A 23,608-nucleotide genomic window follows, 5' to 3' on the forward strand; every position below is an offset into this window, starting at 1 on the left:
AAAAGAAAATTGTTTTAATGTTTGTTTATTTTTGAGAGAGAGAGAGACAACATAGTGTGAGCGGGGGAGGGGCAGAGAGCGAGGGAGACACAGAATATGAAGCAGGCTCCAGGCTCTGAGCTGTCAGCACAGAGCTCGATGCCAGGCTAGAGCTCACGAACTGTGAGATCATGACCTGAGCCCAAGTCGGACGCTTAACCAATTGAGCCACTCAGGCACCGCTCTACTGATTTAAAAAAAAATAATCCATGGGTTCTTTATGTTTGTTGGTAGTGTAACCTGTTGCTAATAATGTGGAACGGATAACTTTTTTTCCCCTCATTATTGCTCTTGTACCATCAGGTGTTAGAATATTGAGTGAGTTCTTTATTCTCCAAGGCCTAAGGCAGTCTGGGCCTTATAGAATAACTCACTTTATAGCACCAGTAGTAGGCACCCATTTTTGTTGAAGATGATTGATCCACAGGGAAGAAGAAAATCACTGGAGGGCTCTAATCAGCTTAATAGATCAAAAAGTGCAGCATTGTGTTGGTGGAAGAGCCCTCCTTTTGGAGAGCTCACAGTAAGGGAGATAGCTTATATATATTTTATATGTCATGAGTAAATACAAGTTCTGAGTGTTATGAAAACGTAAAGAAGGTAGTATTAAAACGTTCTAGGAAATTAGGAAAAGGTTCCAAGCCGGGGCTTGAAGATTGAATCGAAGTTTACCAGGCACGGGGCCTTGGGGATTCTAGGACTGTTTTCAGGCAGTGACAACATTACATACCAAGGTGCGGAGGTGTCCTAGCGTGGTGTTCCGGGGGAAGTTTGGCTAGAGCTCCCTGGTATAGAGTAGGGAATAGGAGAGTACAGGCCATGAAGGTAGATGGGGACAGATTTTGTTGTATTAAGAACCTTTAAATATTTTGAGTAGGGAAATGACAAGAGGATAGTGTTTATTTGAATGATACGTGTAAAGAATGGCTTTAGGGGCACCTGGGTGGCTTACTCGGTTAAGCGTCCGACTTTCGCTTAGGTCATGATCTCGCGGTTCGTGGGTTCGAGCCCCGCGTCGGGCTCTGTGCTGACTGCCAGCTCAGAGCCTGGAGCCTGTTTCGGGGTCTGTGACTCCCCCTCTCTCTGACCCTCCCCTGCTCACACTGTCTCTCTCTCTCTCCTGGAAACAAATAAAACCATTAAAAAAAAAAAAAAAAAAGAATGGCTTTAAAGCATTATTCCTCACTTCAGTGATTGGAGTACTACTTTTGGAGACTGGTCAAATCTGAATGTCACCTGTGTTATTACTTAATATTTTTCCTTAAATTCACATTTTAAAGCAAATTATTTTAACTTCTTAAGCATCACTATCTGCAACATGGATTGTCTTGGCTAGTTTTTCTAATTGGTAAATAGTTTTTTTTCTTATAACCTAAAATAATTATGGTCAATCACTTGGGGAAACAGGGTGTTGGAATAAGTTTTAAAACTTTAGCTAGAGGAACTCTTCACACTCTTAAAAATGATTCAAAACTCCAAAGAGTTTTGCTTATGTGGGTTATAATTCATATTCAACCATTAGGTATTAAAATAAGACTTTAAAATATCTTAGTAATTCACTTAAACATAGTAAATCAACTAATTGTTAATGTAAGTAATACAGTTTTATGAGAAATACCTATTATGTTGCAAAGCAAAACTAATTTAGTTTGAGGAATGTTTTACGTTGTCTTACAGTTTTACAAGTCTCTTTAATGTTGTGCATAATAGAATACAGCTGATATTTCATATTACCTTCTGTATTTGTTACTATATATGTATGTTTTTTATTTTTGGTAGAACTGTCTGAAGAAAGTCCATCCTCATACATAATAGATGGTTGAGAAAGGGAAGAGTGTTTTAATAGTCTTTTCAGAAAATTGTGGATGGCTTTAGATCCTCTACCAGGCTTTCTTAGTGCAGTGTGAAATCAAACCCTGTTAGTGAGTTTTTTGTCTTTTGTTGTGTTAAAATCTGTTCTAGTTTAGAATGGATCTAACATGCATGATATTGCAGACATCCTTTGGTACTGGAAATGAAGAAGAGGGAATGGATTCAAGATGTATTTAGGAAATAAAATGAAAAGCATTTGGTGACTTCCTAAATGAGGGCTAGCAAATGTGTGTGTAGGAAGACACAGGAGCAGATTTTGGAGGGAAAAAAAAAAAGTTTTAACATGGTTTCTTGTATAATGTGGCACACACTCTGTCTCCCTGCTCTCTTCTGCCCACCCAGAGTCAGATGCTTCTGTGAACTTGTCATAGCTTTGATAGTGTACTTGAAACATAGTGAATATTCAATTCAGTAAATATATATATATTTTTAAGTTTTTTTATTTTGAGAGAAAGAGAGAAAGCACCAGCAGGGGAGGGGCAGAGAGAGGAAAAGAGAGAATCCCACGCAGGCTCCATGCTGTCCGCACAGAGACCGATGTGGGGCTCAAACTCACAAACCATGAGATCATGACTTCGGCCGAAACCAAGAGACACTTAACCGACTAAGCCAACTAAGCGCCCCATCAATTCAGTAAATATTTTTACACTAAAGTTGCTTAGTTTTGGAGGGGAGGAGTTAAGATAACAGAGCAGCATGGAGACCCTGAGCTTGAAATGCAGGTAGATCAGCACCAAACCATTTTGACATCTAGGAAATTGATCTGAGGATTATTAGCACAACAATCTGCATAACATGAGCCACAAAACTGGGCAGGTACGCAGTGCGGAGAAGTGAACTGGGGGAAAGAAAAGCTGTGGAGAGTAGGAAGTCGTTTTCATGGAGAGAGGACAGAAAAAATGAAAGGGTAAAGTGTCGTGCATCAGGATTGTGCAAGAAAAGCATTCCCCCTGAAAGTAGCTGGAGAGAAAGAGAAAGAGTGAAAACGCTTGAAGGGGACTGAACAAAGAAATCGGTTCTCCAAAACCACTGACAGAGAAGGGAGAGGGTTTCAGTACCACCAGGATTCTATTACCAGTGGAAAGCAGAGGCTGAAGTTTCAGAGCTCAGTGCCTGGTGGTGCTCTGGTGAGGAAGTCAGGTGAATCCCCAGGAGCAGGCAGTGGGATTCTGAGGGGTCCCTATGCCACATGGGAGAAGCGGTTCCCCATCTTGGAGTGCGTTTGATAGAGGCCATATGGCTTTTCCTGGGCCAAGGTGCCAGCAGACTCTGGAGAGCAGGCACATTTGCTGGTATTGGGACAAAGATGCCAGAGTGCAATAAAACCTGGCACCACCTGTGTGTTGTGGTTTGCCATAATTTCTGAAACTCTGCCGCTGCACTATTGCATGAGTGCTTTCTGGGACAGGCCAGCACCCAGCCATTGCTCAGTGAGATCCTTCCCCAGAAAGTTGGTGCGGGTCCATGCTGCAGGGGTCTCCCAAGTGTGGGGTTTGAAACACAACCCCATCTGAGATAAAACTCTGGAGGGAGGTGGCACCTGGAAGGCAGGCAGTTTACACACAGATACGGTAGAGGCAGGGAGCGGACAGAGACCTGAGACAGAGGAGGGTGCTTTATTGTGGTTCGGTGAAAGTGCGAATGTCTTGTGACATGTCCTGAGGAAAGGGGGCTGAGTGAAGCCATTCCCACTTCTCTCCTGCACGTTGCACACTGAACAGATCCCCGCCCAGCTGTGCTCATCAAGTGCATCCCCCAGAAGATCAGCACAAGTCACTCCACCTGCTTAGTGCAGGGAACATAGAGGGCTTCATACTTTGATTTCTAGAGGAAACTGGACGTAACTTCATTTGGGTTTCATTCTGTTTGCTGGTTCATTTATTCATTTTCTTTGCTTCTGTTTCTGCTTAAATTGTTTTCGTTTTTCTTTTTCTTTCATAGATACAGAAAGAAAAATTTGTTATTTTTTTGCTTTTTTATTTAAAAAACATTTTATTCTTAATTTTATTCTATTTTATTATATAATTTTTAAAATTTTTAAATTCTTTCTTCCCTTTATTTTCTTTCCCATTCTGTATTCTGTCAGGCTTCTTTCAACAAGCAGACTGAAACACACCTAGGATCTAGCTTCCTTCATTTGATTTTTTGTTTTGTTTTTATTTTTAAAATTTTTAATTATTATCAATTTGCTTCTTCATTCAGAATGACAAAATGAAGGAATTCACCACAAAAGAAAGAACAGGAAGAAATGATAGTGAGGTACTTAATAATCACAGATATAAGTAAGATATCTGAACTAGAATTTAGAACCATGTTAAGTATACTAGCTGGGGTTGCAAAAAGCATAGAAGATACGAAAGAATCCTTTTCTGAGGAAATAGAGAAATAAAATCTACTCAGGCTGAAATTAAAAATGAAAGCAAATGAGCCCCAAACCTCTGGAATGCAGCAAAGACGGTCATAAGAGGGAAGCACATAGCAATCCACGCCTTCCTAAAGAAGGAAGAAAGGTCTCACATACACAACCTAACCTTACACCTAAAAGAGCTGGAAAAATAACAGCAAATAAAACCCAAAGCCGGCAGAAAAAATGGAAAGAATAAAGATTAGAGAAGAAATCAATGACCTTGAAATAAAAAAACCCAAAACACTAGGACNAAAAGGAAAGGACCCAAATAAATAAAATCATGAATGAAAGAGGAGAGACCACAACCAACATTGCAGAAACAAACAATAGGGAGAGACTATTAGGAACAATTATATGCCAACAAATTGAGTAATCTGGAAGAAATGGATGAATTCCTAGAAACTTACAAATTACCAAAACTGAAACAAGGAGAAATAGAAAATTTGAACAGACCCATAACCAGTAGAGAAATTGAATCACACATCAAAAATCTCCCAGTAAACAAGAGTCCAGGGCCAGATGGCTTTCCGGGGGAATTCTACCAAACATTTAAAGAAGAGTTAACACCTATTCTTTGGAAGCTGTTCCAAAGAATAGAAATGGAAGGAAAACTTCCAGACTCATTCTGCGAGCTAGCATTGCTTTGTTTTTGTTTTTTTTAATGTTTTTTTTTTGTTTTTTTTTATTTTTATTTCTAGGAGAGAGTCAGCATTAGTAGAGGAGGGTCAGAGAGAGAGGGAGTCATAGACTCTGAAACAGGCTCCAGGCTCTGAGCTGTCAGTCAGCACAGAGCCCGACGCGGGGCTTGAACCCACGAACCGCGAGATCATGACCTAAGCGAAAGTCGGACGCTTAACCGACTAAGCCACCCAGGCGCCCCAGCATTGCTTTGATTTCAAAACCAAAGACCCCACTTAAAAGGAGAAGTACAGACCAATTTCCCTGGTGAACATGGATGCAAAAATCTAACAGTACATTAAAAGAATTATTCACCATGATCCAGTGGGATTTATTCCTGGTCTGCAGGGCTGATTCAATAACCACGAATCAGTCACTGTGATATATCACATTAATAAAAGATAAGAACCAGATGGTCCTCTTAACAGATGCAGGAAAGGTATTTGACAAAATACAGCATCCTTTGTTGATTAAAAAGCCTCAAGAAAGTAGGAATAAAATGAACATACCTCAAGATCATAAAGGCCATATACGAAATACCCATAGCTAATATCATCCTCAATAGGGAAAAACTGAGAGCTTGAGCTTTCTCTCTAAATCTAGGAACATGACAGGAATGTCCACTCTTGCCACTGTTATTTAACATAGTGTTGGAAGTCCTAGCCTAAGCAATCAGACAACAAAAAGAAATAAAAAGTATCCAAGTCAGTGAGGAGGAAGTCAAACTCTCATTCTTCGCAGGCAACATGATATTTTATGTGGAAAACCCAGAAGACCACCAAAAAACTGCTAGAACTGATCCATGAATGCAGCAAAGTTGCAGGATATAAAGTCAATATACAGCAATCGGTTGCATTTCTATACACCAGTAATGAAGCAACAGAAAGATCAAGAAATCCATCCCATTTACAATTGAACCCAAAACCATAAAATACCTAGGAATAAACCTAACCAAAGAGGTGAAAAATCCATACACTGAAAATTATAGAAAGCTTATAAGAGAAATTGAAAAAGACACCAAAAACTGGAAAAATATTCCATGCTCATGGATGGGAAGAATAAATACTGTTAAAATGTCAACACTATTCAAAGCAGTCTACGTATTCAGTGCAATCTCTATCAAAATATTTTATCAAAGTAGGCCAACAGAGCTAGAACAAATAATTCTCAAATTTGTATGGAACCAGAAAAGACCCCAAATAACCAAAGTTATGCTGAAAAAGAAAACCAAAGCTCGAGGCATCACAATTCCAGACTTCAAGCTGTATTACAAAGCAGTAATCATCAAGACAGTATGGTACTGGCACATAGATTGATGAAACAGAAGAGAACCCAGAAGTGGATCCACAAATGTATGGCCAACTAATCTTTGACAAAGCAGAAAAGAATATCCAATGAAAGAAAAGTNTGCAGTTCGTGAGTTTGAACTCCACATCAGCCCCTGTGCTGACAGCTCAGAGTCTGGAGCCTGCTTTGGATTCTCTGTCTCCCTCTCTCTCTGTCCCATCCCCATTCACACTTTGTCTTTCAAAAATAAACATTAAAAAAAATGGTGTTGGGAAAACTGCACAGTGCAGAAGAATGAAATTGGACCACTTTTCTTACACCATACACAAAAATAAACTCAAAATGGATGAAAGATCTAAACATAAGACAGGAAGCCATCAAAATACTAAAGGAGAAAACAGGCAACAACCTCTTTGACCTCAGCCACAGCAACTGCTTATTTGACAAGTCTCTGGAAGTAAGGGAAGCAAAAGCAAAAATGAACTATTGGGACCTCATCAAGATAAAAAGCTTATGCACAGCAAAGGAAGCAATCAGCATAACTAAAAGGCAACTGGCAGAATGGGAGAAGATATTTGCAAATGACATGTCAGATAAAGGGTTAGTATCCAAAATCTACGAAGAACTTATCAAACTCCGCACCAAAAAACAATCCAGTGAAGAAATGGGCAAGAGACATGAATAGACACATTTCCAAAGAAGATAGCCAGATGGCTAGCAGACACCTGAAAAGATGCTCTACATCACTCATCATCAGAGAAATATAAACCAAAACCACAATGAGATTCCATCTCACATCTGTCAGAATGGCTAACATTAACAACTCTGGCAACAACAGATGTTAGCGAGAATATGGAGAAAGAGGAACCCTTTTGCATTGTTGGTGGGAATGCAAAAACTGGTTCAGCCACTCTGGAAAACAGTATGGAGGTTCTTCAAAAAATTAAAAATAGAACTACCCTATGACCCAGCAATTGCATTACTAGGTATTTATCCAAAGGATTCAGGAGTGCTGATTTTAACGGGCACATGCACCCTCGTGTTTATAGCACCACTATCGACAATAGCCAAAGTATGGAGAGAGCCCAAATGTCCATTGACTGGTGAATGGATAAAGCGATGCAGTATATATACATTCAGTGGAATATTATTCAGTGATCAAAATAATGATCATCGAAATAATGCTGTTTGCAAAAATGTGGATGGAACTAGATGTATTATGTTAAATGAAGTAAGTCAGAGAAAGACAAATACATGATTTCATTCATATGTGGAATTTAAGAAATGAAACAGTTGACCATAGGGGAAGGGAAGCAAAAATAATATAAAAACAGAGAGGTAGACAGTCCATAAGAAACTCTTAAATGCAGAGAACTGAGGACTGCTGGCTCGGTGTTGGGTGGGGGGTGGGCTAAATGGGTGATGGGTATTAAGGAGGGCACTTGTTGGGATGAGCATTGGGTGATATATGTAAGTGATGAATCACTGAATTCTACTCCTGAAACCATTATTACACTACATATTAACTAACTTGGATTTAAATTTTAAAAAAGTAAAGATGCTTAGTTTTTATAGTCACAGAAGACAACTTGCTCCTGTGTATTTTTTTGAAAATATTTATGGTATGAATGAATAAAATCAGAATATATGGATAAACCAGTTATACTACCAATGAGAAATTAACAAATTAACATGTAGATGCTTACCTTTTCATAATAAACTCTACATAAATACATAAATGCATTTTAGTTGGTCTGATATATTTTTATAAATCAACCTTTTTTATGGTATGTTCATATCTTGAAGAATTAAAACATGTTGAAAAAGTAAATATTTTAAGAACCATATTTCTCATTTTTTTGTCAGAATTTTTATTTTCTGAATGATGCTTGGAGTTTTGATAGCTAAAAGTATTATACCTATTTTTTTCAACATAATATATTGTTGTCATATATGTTGCATATGCTTTACACATGTCTTACTGGCGTAATAAGCAAACTTAGGTTTAAAATTTTGTATGTTTCTTTTTCAGAGAATAACAGTTTAGAGGATCAACATGTTGTCCAACTTGAGAAAATTAGCAGTGACTCATAAGATAATACCCATCCTGCACATTAATGTAAGTTTTTCTTGTAAAATTAAATCTACTTCACCAAGTTCCGTTACTTTCCTTCCCAAAAGGCCCAGTATACTCTTCGACTAGTATATCTTTATCTTCAGCATTTTTTTTTTGAATTTTTTCTTTTAATGTTTATTATTAATGAGACAGAGAGAAACACAGCATGAGTGGGGGAGGGGCAGAGAGAGAGGGAAACAGAATCTGAAACAGGCTCCAGGCTCTGAGCTGTCAGCACAGAGCCCGATGCGGGGCTTGAACCCGCGAGCCATGTGAGATCATGACCTGAGCCAAAGTCTGGCACTCAACCGACTGAGCCACCCAGGCGCCCTCTTCAGCAGTTTTTCTTAACGGAGTGTGGGAGAAACTGTAACCAAGAAACAGCAGGCCTTATCACTAGTCTGTACATTCATTTTGCTACTTGAAAATTCACTGTGCAGCCTTTTAAAGAGTACCCATTTGTATATTCCATTTTGAGGTCATTAGTGTTACACAGGATTTTTTGGTGTGTTCATTGCTGGTGCTTTCAGACTACACGCCTGTGACAGGTAGCTACTGTCTCACCCAGGTCAGTATGCAGTGGAAATTTAAATATCTTTCAGTGTCTACTCTTGAAATGTATTCTTAGGATAATAGCGTTTTATTGCCAAACACTTGGTAACTGATAGTAGAAGTGATATGGAAGACAGAGGCGTGCATTCCAAGATAGCATTAAAAGGCGCATTGTGACAACCTCACATTATTATACTAACTGTAACAATTCCAAATGTACTGGCAGCCACTATATGTGTATCTGGTGGTTTGGGGATAAATTGGGGTGGGGAATATTCAGCCTGTGTGTGGAAACACTGGGAGAAGATAATTCAGAAAATTTTAAAAATGCCAGTCCCTAGTTCCCCCAGCTACCCCTTTGCCCCCAGCCACANGGAGGGGAATCCAGAAGTAGCCAGGTAAGAGACCTTAGAGCTTCTCTGGTTCTCTGGACACTTCAGGGCCGTGGCCCTCAAATTGTAGCTAGCAGTCACCTGGGGGCCTTGTAGAAACACCGGTTGTTCGGTACACTTGAAACTGATAAAACACTGTGCTCATTATACTTGAATTAAATCAAAATTCCCACGGATTCTTTGCCTTCTTCCCCAGAGTTTGTTATTTTCTTGTCTGGAGTAGGTCTGGAGAATTTGTGTTTCTTGTGATGTTAATGCTGCAGATCTTAGAGAACCATCATCTAAGATCAGCTCAAATAGCAAGTCAGTATTAGTTTTATTTTTGTTCTTTCCTGTAGTATAATTTTGGGTTGTCACTTTTTTTTAATGTTTTTTTTTTTAATTTCTGAGAGAGACAGCATGAGCAGGGGAGGGTCAGAGAGAGAGGGAGACAGAATCTGAAGCAGGCTCCAAGGCTCTGAGCTAGCTGTCAGCACAGAGCCCAACGTGGGGCTCGAACCCACGAACCGTGAGATCATGACCTGAGCTGAAGTGGGACGCTTAACTGACTGAGCCACCCAGGCGCCCCAGTGGGTTGTCACTTTTTAAAGGAACTAGAGTTAATAAATTCAGACTACTTTAAGGAGATTCAAACTGTTTTGTCCTCTGACAAAGCATAGCTATGATATTAGAAGTACTCTATTAAGTCATGCTAAAATAAAATTAATGTCGTGGTTCTTTTTCTCCTCCCTAGGATATGTGTTGCTCTAAAATGAGAACAGGTTTACAAACTCTCAAGCCATATGTGTCTCTTGGAAGAAACTACAGTTCTTTACCAGGTACCAATTTTGATGATTCTCATTTTACTTAAACTACTTGTTTGCTTTCTTTCCATCTCATTGGCAAGCATTCTGTTTTAAAAATAGTGCCTCCTTGTTACTTCTTGGCTATTTCCTTGAGATTATTAGGAGTTGGAAGTATTCTGATGGATGCCAAGGGGCAGTACCAATAGGCCCTTCCTTCTTGTGTGCTGCTTATCCAAATGAGCTTAACAAAGAGAGAGGTTGGTGGCTTTAGTCGCTGGCTCAAAAGTTTCTCGAGTTGTCTATTTGTAGAGTGCTCTTGCTATAAAATACTGATTTTCTAGTCCTTTTCTGGTTTTTATACGTAAGTATTTTCTGTCATTAGAGGTCTGCCCAAATAATTTATTTTAAAGGTTCTTAAGAGTAGTTGCTTAAATACTTATCTCGGATAGTTTACGGTAGTAAGGCTGTTGAAAGCTGAAAGCCCGAGGTAAGAATTCTGAATATTTTTTATGTTTGAAGTAAGCATGTGGGAGACTCAGTGAAACTAGCTGCATTCTGTTGCTGTTTGCATTTCCGCCTTTGTCATGTGAGAGTAATGGAGTAAAAATACTGATTGTGGGACCGTTAAGGATATCTGAATGTAATGGTCTGCAGTATCGGCTTGTATCTGGATTTCTGTATTTTGTTCATGCAGATTTATCTGTAGCCATACAGGCCATCTTTTGGCCTTCACATTGCAATGAGGTTTTCAAAATACGGTAGAACTGTTCCTAATTTATTATAGATATTTTGTAAAACTGATTTAAATAGGAAGGTATAGATTAAGTTTATAAATGTAACTGCATTTTGCTTTAAAGTTATTAATAAAATATGTAAGTTTGGAGTAAATTATTATGGGCTTTTTGTATTCCAGAAACACTACTTGTCCTTTTAGAAGTATTAGATTGTTATTCAGTAATATTTCCCAGGGCATCTTTAAAAGTATTGTGTGCTTGGGAGTACTGAGGGTTAGATGGGTTTCAAATGGTACAAAATTTCGTTGTCATCTGATATGAAGATCAGTCTTAACTCTTCAGGCCTTGACAATGGAGGTTTACAGGGCTGTGCATTTTATTTTTCTTTGTTTTAGAAGCTCTTGTCTTAAGATTATTGCTATGAACATTCCACGTCTATAATTGTATTTTTATATCTATTGTAGAGTTGTAGAAAGTGGCAAAGATTAGGGGCACCTGGGTGGCTCAGTCAGTTGCCTCAGGTCATGATCTCGCAGTTCACTGAGTTCAGACCCCATACTGGGCTCACTGCTGTCAGCACAGAGCCTGCTTTGATTCTCTACCCCCCTCTCTCTGCCTCTCCCCTGCTTATGCTCTGTCAAAAATAAGTAAACATTTTTAAAAAATGGGAAAGATTGGAGTAAATTTATATTTTTCTAAGGATGTAATCTAGAAATTTGTGTTTGAAAACTTACATTATCTATTACCTTTTTTTAGAGATAACTTTTAGGTAAATGAAAGTTTTATTTAGCTTGGATTTTACTGTACTTGGAATTATTATATTTGCTTAAAATTATTGTAACTTCTTTCTTTTGTCAGTTAAAGGAAAATTTCTTAAACTTCTCAATTATAACTCTCTTTCCATTAGGTTTAATAGGAAATGATATCAAATCCCTTCATTCTGTCATCAGTCCTCCCATAGCTAAGTAAGTACTGTCATTGATACTGTTTTTTTCATACGCTGCTGTGAAAAGGTAAAGATTTCTGTCATGGGCTTCATTTAGCATTGTTAATTTAGCTTTCTGCCCTAGCTAATTATAAATAGATGTTGGTATGTATCTTTAAAGCTGTTTTTTTCCAAATCACTGCTAAATATTTTAAATAGCAGCAACACTTCATAGAAATAAAAATAAGATTCACAAGTTTGTAGTTAGCTCTTTGTTACTTAGCTGTTTTGTCAGAATAATGTAGTAGGGATATGTTTTCTGGTTTTCTCATTTTTATACCATTTATATATAAATTATATATAAGTATATAAATTACTGAAGTACTATCTTTGAAATTTGCAAGGCATATAGATTACATATTTTGGTGTTAAAAATGTCCACCTCCTAATACCTGCTTTTTTTTTCTCCACCTTTCAAACAGAATCCGTAATATTGGAATTATGGCTCATATTGATGCAGGCAAAACTACCACCACAGAAAGAATATTGTACTATTCTGGATACACAAGATCATTGGGAGGTTAGAATGGATTCCTCCTCACCCCAAACCCCGTTAGCAAAAACTTCACTGGAAAATATTTTAAGAAGTCAACCTAGAGATCTTGAGTATGGCATGGAAGCACTGATGTCTAAACCACAACATAAAGATAAGGTAGTTGTAATACCCACCAAAGGGTTTTCTTAGCTTCAACTCAACAGTCAGACTCACAGGACTATCTCGGGCCACAATTTGCCCTGTCTACTCAGAATGCTATAGGACAGGAACCATAGCTTCCCAGCACACCAGCAATAGGATTTTCTTGCTGCAGGAGTCCTTGATGCAGTCTACATAGCCATCTGGGAACTGTCTTCTTTAGCCACTCAGAAGTGACTGTCCAGTTGAAGGCAGCAGGATTCATAGGAGCCACCTTGGCTTAAAGCCTCATGCCCCTTAGGAGTGGATACCTCTTGTTACAGCTCCGTGGGCTCTCTTCCAGATTTACTACAAAGGACATGACATATCCCGCTCAGGAAAGCATAAGGTTGTGTATCTCCATCAAGTATTTACAATTCATGTATAGCTCTTCCCAATTCAGATATACCTTACCAATCACAAATAATTTTTTTCTATAAGATATGTTGCTGGGGCACCTGGGGGTCTCATTCGGTTGAGTGTCTGACTCTTGATTTTGGCTCCGGTTATGATTTCACAGTTCATGGGATCAAGTCCTGTGTCGACCTCTGTGCTGACAACCTGGAGCATGCTTGGATTCTCTCTTTCCTTCTTTCTCTGTCTCTCCCATACCCAAACATGCTCATACATGTACGCTCCCTCTCAAAATAAATATTTAAAAAAAAAAAAGATATTTTACCTAGCAACGTAATTGACATATTTGTGTTCCCTGGTTTCTAGAAGAAAAGAACTAGAAAGTTAATCAGGGGTCAAATTCTCATGCAGAATAAGAAAGGATTTTGTTAATACAGTCCACAGTAGTAGTAGTATTTACCCTAAGGTCTTATTTTTTAATTATAAAATATCAAACACTGTGGTTCTTGAGCAGTCATACACATTTAAATCCTCATGTAATTTTTTTGTTTTGTTTGTAAATAACAATGCCCTAGCTCTGCTCTGGAAATTAAGATTTATGTGGTATTGCTTGGGTGTCTGTTTTTGTGTTACGTATTTTGAAAGTCTGTATTTATCATGTACACATTTATGATTGTTGAGTTTCTCTGACAAATCAACTTTTTTATCATTATGAAGTACCTTTATTTATCTCTGGTAACACATTTCGTTTTGAAATTTGAGATGGAGGTCATCGTGTCCATAATACCAGAAGTGGAAATCTTTTTCAAAAGCTCCATAGAGATTTTGAAATGCATTATATTGAGAACCATTTCGCTAGAACCTTGAATTTGGTTGAGGGCTTAGAATAGTATTTATAGAAGAACATCCAGGATTAGAATATTTATGATGATAGTTTCTGAAACACATGAACACATGGATTTCTCATGGAATCACTGCTGTGTAAGTGGGGTATAACAGCAAAATGTGGAACATTATTAGGCTCCCTCTGTTGTATTACATATCTGATCATTTTTTTCCTCACACCCTCAGTTTGTATCCCTGAAGCAAGGATCCAGATTAGGCAGGCAATTTTCAGGGCAATCTTTTTTTTTTTTTTAAATTGTGGTAAAAAAAAAAAATAAAAAAATATATATATATGTGTGTGTCTGTGTGTGTGTATGTGTATGTATGTATGTGTATATATATATAACAAAACATTTACCATATTAACCATTTCTGAGTGTACATTTAAGTAGTATTAAGTACTGTTGGCAGTCTTCAGAACTTTTTAATCTTGTAAAAACCCAAACTATGTACCCATTAAATAATAACTCCGTGTTTTTCCCTCTGCCTAGCCTCTGGAAACTACCATTCTGTTTTCTCTTTCTATGAATTTGACTACTCTAGGTAACTCATGTAAGTGGAAAGAATCATATAGTATTGGTCTTTTGTGATGGGCTTATTTAATACTTAGCCAGGTGTCCACAAGGTTTGTCTCTGCAGGGACACTTGGGTAGCAGACTGTTAGGCGTCCAACTCTTGGTTTCGGTTCAAGTCATGATTTCACGTTTTGCGAGTTTGAGCCCTGTGTCAGGCTTTGTGCAGACGTTGCAGGGCCTGCTTGGGATTCTCTCTTTGCCCCTCCCCTGCTTGTGCTCGCTCCCTCTCTCTCTCTCTCTGTCTCAGAATAAATAAATAAATAAGTAAACTTTAAAGGAAAAAAAAGTTTTGTCTCTATGACAACTCTGTCTTTATGATAACTCGATACATTGTTACACTCAACACAAATGTTAACTGCCATCTGTTATCCTACAACACTGTAGCAATCCCATCAACACTGTAACAATGCCATCCACTGTATTCCCTGTCCTGTACCTTTCATCCCCAGTTCTTATTCATTCATAACTAGAAGCCTCCCATTCCCTTTATCTATTTGCCCATCCCCCTGCTTCCCTTCGGCAACCATCAGTCAGTCAGTTCTCTGTATTTACAGGTTTGCGTCTGCTTTTTGTTTGTTTCAGATTGCACTTAGTGAAATCATATGGTACCTGTATTTCTTCGTATGACTTACTTCATTTAGCATGGTCCTCTAGGTCCATCTGTTTTTCAGATGGCAGGATTCACTCTTCTTTGTGATTGAGTAATATTCCAGTGTGTGAGTGTGTGTGTGTGTATCTCACATCTTCATTTATCTATTGGTGGACACTTAGGTTGCTTCCATTACCTTCGCTGTTATTAATGCTACAGTGAATTGGGGGGTGCAGAGATCTTTTTTTTTTATCATTTTAGTTTTTTCATCATAATAAGTGTACCCTTTAATCCTCATGCCCTATTTCCCCATCCTGTGACCCACTCTGTTAACTATCAATTCTCTGTAGTTGTCTGTTTCTTAATTTCTGTTTTTTTTCTTTGTTTTCTTTCATTTATTTTTTCATTATTTTGTTTATTAAATTCCACATATAAGTGAGATATGGTATTTGTCTTTCTCTGACTTATTTTGCTTAGCATTATACTTTTGGCTGTATCCATGTTGTTACAAATGTCAAGATTTTATTCCTTTTATTTTTATTTATTTATTTATTTAATTAATTAATTAATTTATTTATATATATAGAGAGAGAGAGCATGAACAAGGGAGGGTCAGATAGAGAGGGAGATAGAGAATCTGAAACAGGCTCCAGGCTCTGAGCTAGCTGTCAGCACAGAGCCTGACGCGGGGCTCGAACCCATGAACTGCGAGATCATGACCTGAACTGAAGTTGGACGCTTAACCTACTGAGCCACCCAGGCGCCCTTTCTTTTATTTTTTTTTAACGTTTATTCATTTTTGAGAGACAGAGTGCGAATGTGGGAGGGGCAGAGAGAGAGGGAGATACAGAATCCAAAGCAGATTCCAGGCTCTGAGCTGTCAGCATAGAATCGGATGTGGGGCTTAAACCCAGGGACCGTAAGATCATGTCCTGAGCTGAAATTGCACGCTTAACCCACTGAGCCACCCAGGCGCCCCAAGATTTTACTCTTTTTTTTACGGCTGAATGATATTCTACTATGTATATATCCTACATCTTCTTTATCCATTCATCTATCAATGGACACTTGGGCTGCTTCCATATCTTAGCTATTGTAAGTAATGCTTCATTAAATATACCGGTGCATATATCCCTTTGAATTAGGTTTTTTTGTTTGTTTGTTTGTTTGTTTGTTTGTATTTTGGGGGTAAATNTCATTAAATATACCAGTGCATATATCCCTTTGAATTAGGTTTTTTTGTTTGTTTGTTTGTTTGTTTGTATTTTGGGGGTAAATACCCAGTAGTGTGATTAACTGGGTCCTAGGGTAGTTCTATTTTTAACTTTTTGAGAAAGCTCCATTGTTTTCCAGAGTCACTGCACCAGTTTGCATACCCACCAACAGTAAAATAGGGTTCCTTTTTCTCCACATTTTCATCAGTATTTGTTGTTTCTTGTGTTTCTGATTTTAGCCATTGTGGTTTTGATTTGTGTTTCCTTGATAATGAGTGATGTTGAGCATCTTCATGTGTGTGTTGGCTATTTTTATGTCTTCTTTGCATGTATGTTTCTTCACATCTTCTGCCCATGTTTTAATTGGATTATGTGGTTTTTTTTGGGTGTTGAGTTGTATCAGTTCTTTATATATTTGGGGTACTTTTTATTGGATATGTCATTTGCATATATCTTCTCCCATTCAGTAGGTTACCTTTTAGTTTTGTTGATCATTTCCTTCACTGTGCACAAGCTTATTATTTTTAGGTAGTCCCAATAATTTATTTTTACTTTTATTTCCCTTGCCTCAGGAGATGGACCTAGAAAAATGTTGCTATGGCTGATGCCAGAGAGATTACTTTCTGTGCTCTCTTCAAAGATTTTTATGGTTTCAGGTCTCACATTTAGGTCTTTAATCCATTTTTAGTTATTTTTGTGTGTAGTGTAAGAAGGTGGTCCAGTTTGTAGTTGTCTAGCTTTTCCAGCACCGTTTGTTGACGTAACTGTCTTTTCCCACTGGATATTCATTCCTCCTTTGTGAAGGATTAATTGACCATATATTGTGGGTTTATTTCTTAGTTTTCTGTTATATTCCACTGAGCTCTGTGTCTGCTTTTTTTTTTTTCCAGTACCATACTGTTTTAATTACTACTGCTTTGTAATGTAACTTGAAATCTGGAATTGTAATATCTCCTGTTTTGTTATTCTTTTACAAGATTCCTTTGGCTATTTTACATCTTTTGTGGTTTCATACAAATTTTAGGATCGTTTGTTCTAGTTCTGTGAAAAATGCTGTTGATGTTTTGATAGGGATTGCATTACATCTGTAGATTGCTTGAGGTAGTATGGACATTTTACCAGTATTTGTTCTTCTAATCTGTGAGCATAGAATGTCTTTTCATACCTTTGTGTTGTCTTGAATATCTTTCATCAGTCTTTTATAGTTTTCAGAGTACTGGTCTTTCACCTCTTTGGTTAAATTTATTCCAAGGTATTTTATTATTTTTGGTGTAATTGTAAATGGGATCGTTTTCTTAACTTTACTTTCTGCTGCTTTGCTATTAGTATATAGGAATGCAACAAATTTCCACACATTGATTTTGTGTCCTGCAACTTTACTGAATTCATTTATCAGTTTTAGTAGTTTTTTGGTGGACTCTTTAGGGTTTTCTAATATAGTATTGTGTCATATGAAAGTAGTGAAAGTTTTACTTCTTTCTTACCAATTCAGATTCCTTTTATTTCTTTTTCTTATCTGATTGCTATGGGTAAGACTGCCAGTACTATGTTGAATTAAAGTGGGAATGGACATCCTTGTCTTGTTCTTTACCTTATGGGAAAAATTTTCAGGTTTTCACGATAGAGTATGCTGTTGGCTATGAGTTTTTCATAGAAGGTCTTTATTATGTGAGGTATGTTCTTCTCTTGACCTATTTTACTGAGGGTTTTATCATGAATGGATGTTGTACTTTGTCAGATGCTTTTTTTTGCATCTGTTAAAATTATATAGTTTTTATCCTTTCTTTTATTGATGTAGTTTGTCACATTGATTGTTTTGTGAATATTGGATCACCCTTGCATCCTTGGAATAAATCCCATTTGATTGTGGTGTGTGTTTTTAATGTATTGTTGGAGGTTTTAATGTTTTATTGAGGTTTTTTGCATCTATATTCATGAGAAATATTGGCCTCTAGTTCTCTTTTTTTGTGGTTTCTTTATTTGGTTTTGGTATTGGGATGTTACTGGCCTCGGAGAATGAATTTGGAAGTTTTCCTTCCTCTTGTATTTTTTGGAATAGTCTGAGAAGAATAGGTATTAACGGTTTATTAAATGTTTTGTAACATTCCTTTGAAGCTGTCTGGTCCTGGACTTTTGTTTTTTGAGAGTTTTTTTTTTTTTTTTTTTAAATTTTTTTTNTGAAGCAGGCTCCATACCTGAGCTGTCAGCACTGAGTTCAACATGGGGCTCGAACTCACAAACTGTGAGATAATGACCTGAGCCAAAGTCAGACACTTAACTGACTGAGCCACCCAGTCACTCCTGTTTTCTCAGAGTTTTTTGATGACTGATTTCATTGTAGGTAATTGGGCTGTTAAGATTTTCCATTTCTTTCACCATAATTTTGGTAGGTTATATGTTTCTAACAATTTATCCATTTCTTTTTTTTTTTTTTTTAATTTTTTAATGTTTTATTTATTTCTAGGAGAGAGAGAGAGAGACAGCGTGAGCAGGGGAGGGTCAGAGAGAGAGGGAGTCACAGACTGAAGCAGGCTCCAGGCTCTGAGCTGGCAGTCAGCACAGAGCCCGACGCGGGGCTCGAACCCACGAACTGCGAGATCATGACCTAAGCGAAAGTCGGATGCTTAACCGACTAAGCCACCCAGGCGCCCCTATCCATTTCTTTTAAGTTGTCCAACTTATTGGCATTTAGGTATTCATAATATTCTATAACAGTTATTTGTATTTATGTGGTTTTCATTGTTATGTTTCCTCTTTCATTGGTTATTTTATTTGGGCCCCCCCAACCCTCTTCTCTTTCGCTCTTTGCTCTTTCCTTTTTTTTTTTTTTAAACTGAATCTTGCTGTGGGTTTTTCAATTTTCTTGATCCTTTCAAAGAACTATCTCCAAGTTTCATTGATCCATCCTAATTTTTTTTGTACTTTCTGTGTCATTTGTCTTCTAATCTGTATTTTCTTCCTTTTTTTTTTTTTTTTTTTTTTTTTTTTATTTCTGGGAGAGAGAGAGAGAGACAGCATGAGCAGGGGAGGGTCAGAGAGAGAGGGAGTGACAGACTCTGAAACAGGCTCCAGGCTCTGAGCTGGCAGTCAGCACAGAGCCCGATGCGGGGCTCAAACCCACGAACCGTGAGATCATGACCTAAGCGAAAGTCGGACGCTTAGCCGACTAAGCCGCCCCTGTATTTTCTTCTTTTGCTGGGTTTGAGTTTTATGTGTTTTTCTAACTCCTTTAGATGTGAGGTTAGGTTGTTTTTCTTGCTTCTTGAAGTAGGCCTGTATTGCTATGTGCTTTTGTTGCATCCTGAAGTTTTTGAACCATCGTATTTTCATTTTTATTTGTTTCCATGTAAATTTTTATTTCTTCTTTGATTTCTTGGTTGACCCATTGCATGTCATTTAATCTCCATGTATCTGTGGTCTTTCCAGAGGTTTTTTGTAGTTACTTTCTAGTTTCATAGTGTTGTAGTTAGGAAAGATGCATGGTATGACATGGATTTTTATATTTTGTTATGACTTGTTCCGTGGCCTAATACATGATCTATTCTGGAGAATGTTCTGTGTGTGTTTGAAAAGAATGTGTTTTCTGCTGTTTTAGAAACAGCAGATATAACACACTGTTATATCCATCTGGTCCGGTGTGTCATTCAGAGTCACTGTTTCCTTATTTATTTTCTGTTTGAATGATCTGTCCATTGATGTAAGTGGGGTATTCAAGTCACCTTACTATTAGTGTTTTACTTTTGATTAGTTCCTTTATGTTTGTTACTGTCTTATGTAGTTGGATGCTTCCATATTGGGTTTATAAATATTTACAATTGTTATTCTCTTATTGGATTGTATCCTTTATTATTATACAGTGGTTTTTGTCTCTTGTTACAGATTTTGTTTTAAAGTATATTTTGTCTGATACATAAGTATGGCTACTGTCGTTTTCTTTTGACATCCATGTGTGTGATAAATGTTTTTCCATCCCCTCCCCTCCCTTTCAGTCTGCAGGTGTCATTCTTTCTGAAATGAGTTTCTTATGGGTAGCATTTAGATGAATCTTGTTTTTATTCATTCTGTCAGCCCTATGTCTTTTGATTGGAGTGTTTAGTCCATTTATGTTAAAAATAATTATTATCAATGTATATTTTTGCCATTTTGATACTTGTTTTTTGGTTGTTTTTGCACCTTTTTTCTGAACCTTTTTTCTTTCATGGTTTGTTGACTTTCTTCAGTGATATATTTGGATTCTTTTTCTTCATTCTTTGCATATCTTTGACTGGTTTTTATTTTGTGGTTACCGTTAAGTTTGTGTATAACCTCTTCTGCATATGGTAGTCTATATTTATATCTTTTTATATTATGAATATCTTAACTTGTTTTTACAGAAGCATTTACTTAAAACAATTTTTTTTTCCTAATGTTTTTTTTTTGAGAAAGAGAGGGGAGAGAGGGATAGAGCATTAGCAGGGTTGGGGCAGAGAATCTGAAGCAGGCTGACAGCTCAGAGCCCATCTTGGGGCTTGAACTCACAAGCCGCAAGATCATGACCTGACCCAAAGTTAGGCACCCCTGGAAGTATTTACTTTAATGTTTCTTACTTTTTTACACTTTCACTTATGGTCTTTGCTTCACACTCAAAGAGTCCCCTTTAATACTTCTAGGGCTGGTTTAGTGGTCCTAAATGCCTTTAGTTTTTGTTAGTGTGAGAAAGTCTTTATCTCTTCTTCAATTCCAAATGAACCCTTGCTGGATAGAGTATTCGTGGCTGCAGATTTTTTCCTTTGAGCACTTTGAGTATATCATGCCATTCCCTTCTGGCCTGCAAAGTTTCGGTCTGCTAGAAAAACCACTAATAGCCTTATGGGATTTCTTTGTATGTAACTGTCGTCTTTTCTCTTGCAACTTATAAAATTATTTCTTCATCATAGTTTTTTTTTCCATTTTTAAGAACTTTGTGTTTTTGTAAGTCATTTCTTATTATGCAGTATTTGTCTTTCGTCTGTTCATCTTGATTTGTTTCCATTACTCTGTCCTTCAGATCACTGATACATTTCTTTGCTTCCTGTAGCCTGCTTTTTTATTCCATTTATTATATATTTTTTTTCATTTATTGAGTCTTCATTCCTGATGTTATTTTTTTCCTCTCTTTGCTAAGGGTCTCACCAATATCCTCCACTCTTTTCTCAAGTTTAGTGAGTATCTTTATGATCATTATTCTAAATTATCAGGCATCCTAATTTCTGTTTCACTTAGATCACCTGCTGTGATTTTGTCCTGTTCTTTCATTTGGGACATACTCCTCTGTCTCCTCATTTTGTCTACCCTCTGTGTCTGTTTCTGTGTATTAGGAAAGTCAGTTATATCTCCTGCTGTTAAAAGTAGTGGCTATATGACGAAGAGGTCCTGTAGTGCCCTGCAGTGCAGTGTCCCCTGTTCTCCAGGATGTGACACTTCAGGGGAGTCTTCTGCGTGTGTTGCTTGAGTCCTACTATTGTGCTTTCTCTTTCATTCCAGGCTTCTGCACTGACTCTCTGCCTGGTGTAGGCTGTGCTTGCTCTCTGTGGTATTAGACCCAGGCAGACTGTAGGAGGGCTCAGGGGCCAGGCAGCAATGTTAACCAAAATTCGCACTGAGTCATTGGTCCTCGGCCGAATCCCCCAAATCACAGTGTTGGCCAGTGCTGTGGCATGTGTCAGTGGCCGGACACAAGGCACACGGCTGAGGTAGTGACAAAGAGTGCGTGGGTCTCTGCCTGGCGGCTTGGCGCATTCAACTTTAGCAAAATCTGCATAGACCTGGCCAGATCTGCCAAAGTGCGGTGGCCATGGGGCCATAGCATGCAGAGACAGTGATTGGTTGGGGCACGTGCGGTGTTAATAGAATTTGTCCTGAGCCCAGGGCCTAGGCCAGCTGACTTAGAATGGGTGATTCCTCAGGAGAGCTCATGGCACTCCCAGCGCTACCTCGTGGATGTGTGTGTAGCACCTGCTGGAGAGCAGGTGTCTGTGCTGAGAGGTGGGGGGGGAAAGTGGCATCTGCCAGTGCCTTTGTTCTCAGAGAAGTTCCCCAGTGTGCTCTGAAATCAGAGCATCTATAAATAGATGTCCTTCCCTTTGTGCAAGCTGTCACTTCTGTGCTGACTCTTCTACAGGCCATTGTCTCTTTAAGAGCAGGGACCTGGCTATCATGTGTGCTCCTGGCTGCTCAGTGCTGAGTCACCTGACCTTCAGAGCTCTAGACTCCCAAGTCCCCTAGTTATACAAAGTCATGGAATTCAGTCCCTCTGGTTTTCAAGGCCGGAGGTTAGGGGGATTCTTTTTTCCTGTGTAGACTCCCTGGTGCATTCCCTTCTCTGTGACCACAGCTTCCTCCCTCTGTGCGCAGTGCTCCTGGCCGCCTTTCTGCCCTTCCTAACCCTTCCAGTGCTGACTACTTCTCTGTGTTTGGCTGTGGAGTTTGTTTTGCCAGTCTTCAGATTGCTATCCAGTTTATTGACTCAGATGTGAGTGATACCTAGTTGTAAAAGTAGGACAGGATGAGCTTAGGGTCCTCCTACTCTGCCGTCTTGCACCCCCTCCACAAATGTTTTAAAAATTTAGAGCTTTTGGGGCACCTGGGTGGCTCAGTTAGGTGTCTGACTTCAGTGCAGGTCATGATCTTGTGACCCGTGGGTTTGAGCCCCACATTGGGCTCTGTGCTGACAGCTCAGCGCCCAGAACCTGCTTCAGATTCTGTATCTCCTTCTCTCTGTCCCTCTCTTGCCTGTCCCTTCTCTGTCTCTCTCTCTTTCTCTCAGAAGTAAATAAACATTAAAACATAAATAAATAAAAACTTAGCGCTTTTGGTTAGGTATTTGGTCTTTGTCTCATTAATCATGTTTGTTTTCTTCATTAGTTGTTTTGTGAATAATTGGCAACCCATTTTTAACATAGATATTTAGGTTTCCTGAAAAATAAGTTTTTCTTGCTATTTCTCCCTCTGTTGGCACGTAAGTATACATATGTTTATACACATCTGTACGTCCACAAACAGTGGGGAAACTGGTAAGCACTTTAGAGGTTTGATGCTGACATATGTAGTGGTAGCATAAGACAATGATCACTTGTGGTTTTGAGTTTTGAATGGTAATGACAAGCTCATTTTTTTTTTACTGTATAAACTTAATGAGAATACAAGAATTTTAATGCAGAATAAATTGGTAGTCAAGATGAACTTTATCCATAACTGTTTACTGTAGACGTTCTACTAAGACTCTTTTCATTTGTACACATATGTGTCTTTTGGGGGGAAAATTTAGTAATCATAAGGGTTTATAAAGGACAATTTTACTTGGGAGGAATTTTTTCTTTACCTTGTTCCATGTAGCTACCATTTACTTATCATTTACTGAGCTAGGTACTTTACATAGTCTCATTTCATTCTTACAACAACCCAGCAAGGTGGCCTTTGTTAACCTTGCTTTACAAACTAGGTTAAGTACCTT

General features: G+C 38.2%; 1 protein-coding gene across 4 annotated transcripts in view; it reads left to right on the plus strand.

Moving 5' to 3' along the window:
- Positions 1–23,608, plus strand: part of GFM2 (GTP dependent ribosome recycling factor mitochondrial 2) — a 64,342-nt gene that overhangs the window by 2,573 nt on the left and 38,161 nt on the right. For 3 of the 4 annotated variants that reach the window (XM_077759940.1, XM_077759941.1, XM_077759939.1), the window contains exons 2-5: positions 8,316–8,402; positions 10,077–10,161; positions 11,770–11,827; positions 12,270–12,367. In XM_077759940.1, the coding sequence (XP_077616066.1) occupies positions 8,340–8,402; positions 10,077–10,161; positions 11,770–11,827; positions 12,270–12,367 (304 nt within the window). In that variant the 5' untranslated portion in view covers positions 8,316–8,339. Of the gene's footprint in view, positions 1–8,315; positions 8,403–10,076; positions 10,162–11,769; positions 11,828–12,269; positions 12,500–23,608 lie in introns of those variants that run through there. The other variant, XM_077759942.1, reaches the window with a different exon arrangement.

This window comes from Crocuta crocuta, unplaced genomic scaffold, assembly GCF_008692635.1.
Source record: "Crocuta crocuta isolate KB4526 unplaced genomic scaffold, BGI_CrCroc_1.0 scaffold162, whole genome shotgun sequence".
Lineage (NCBI taxonomy): Eukaryota > Metazoa > Chordata > Mammalia > Carnivora > Hyaenidae > Crocuta > Crocuta crocuta.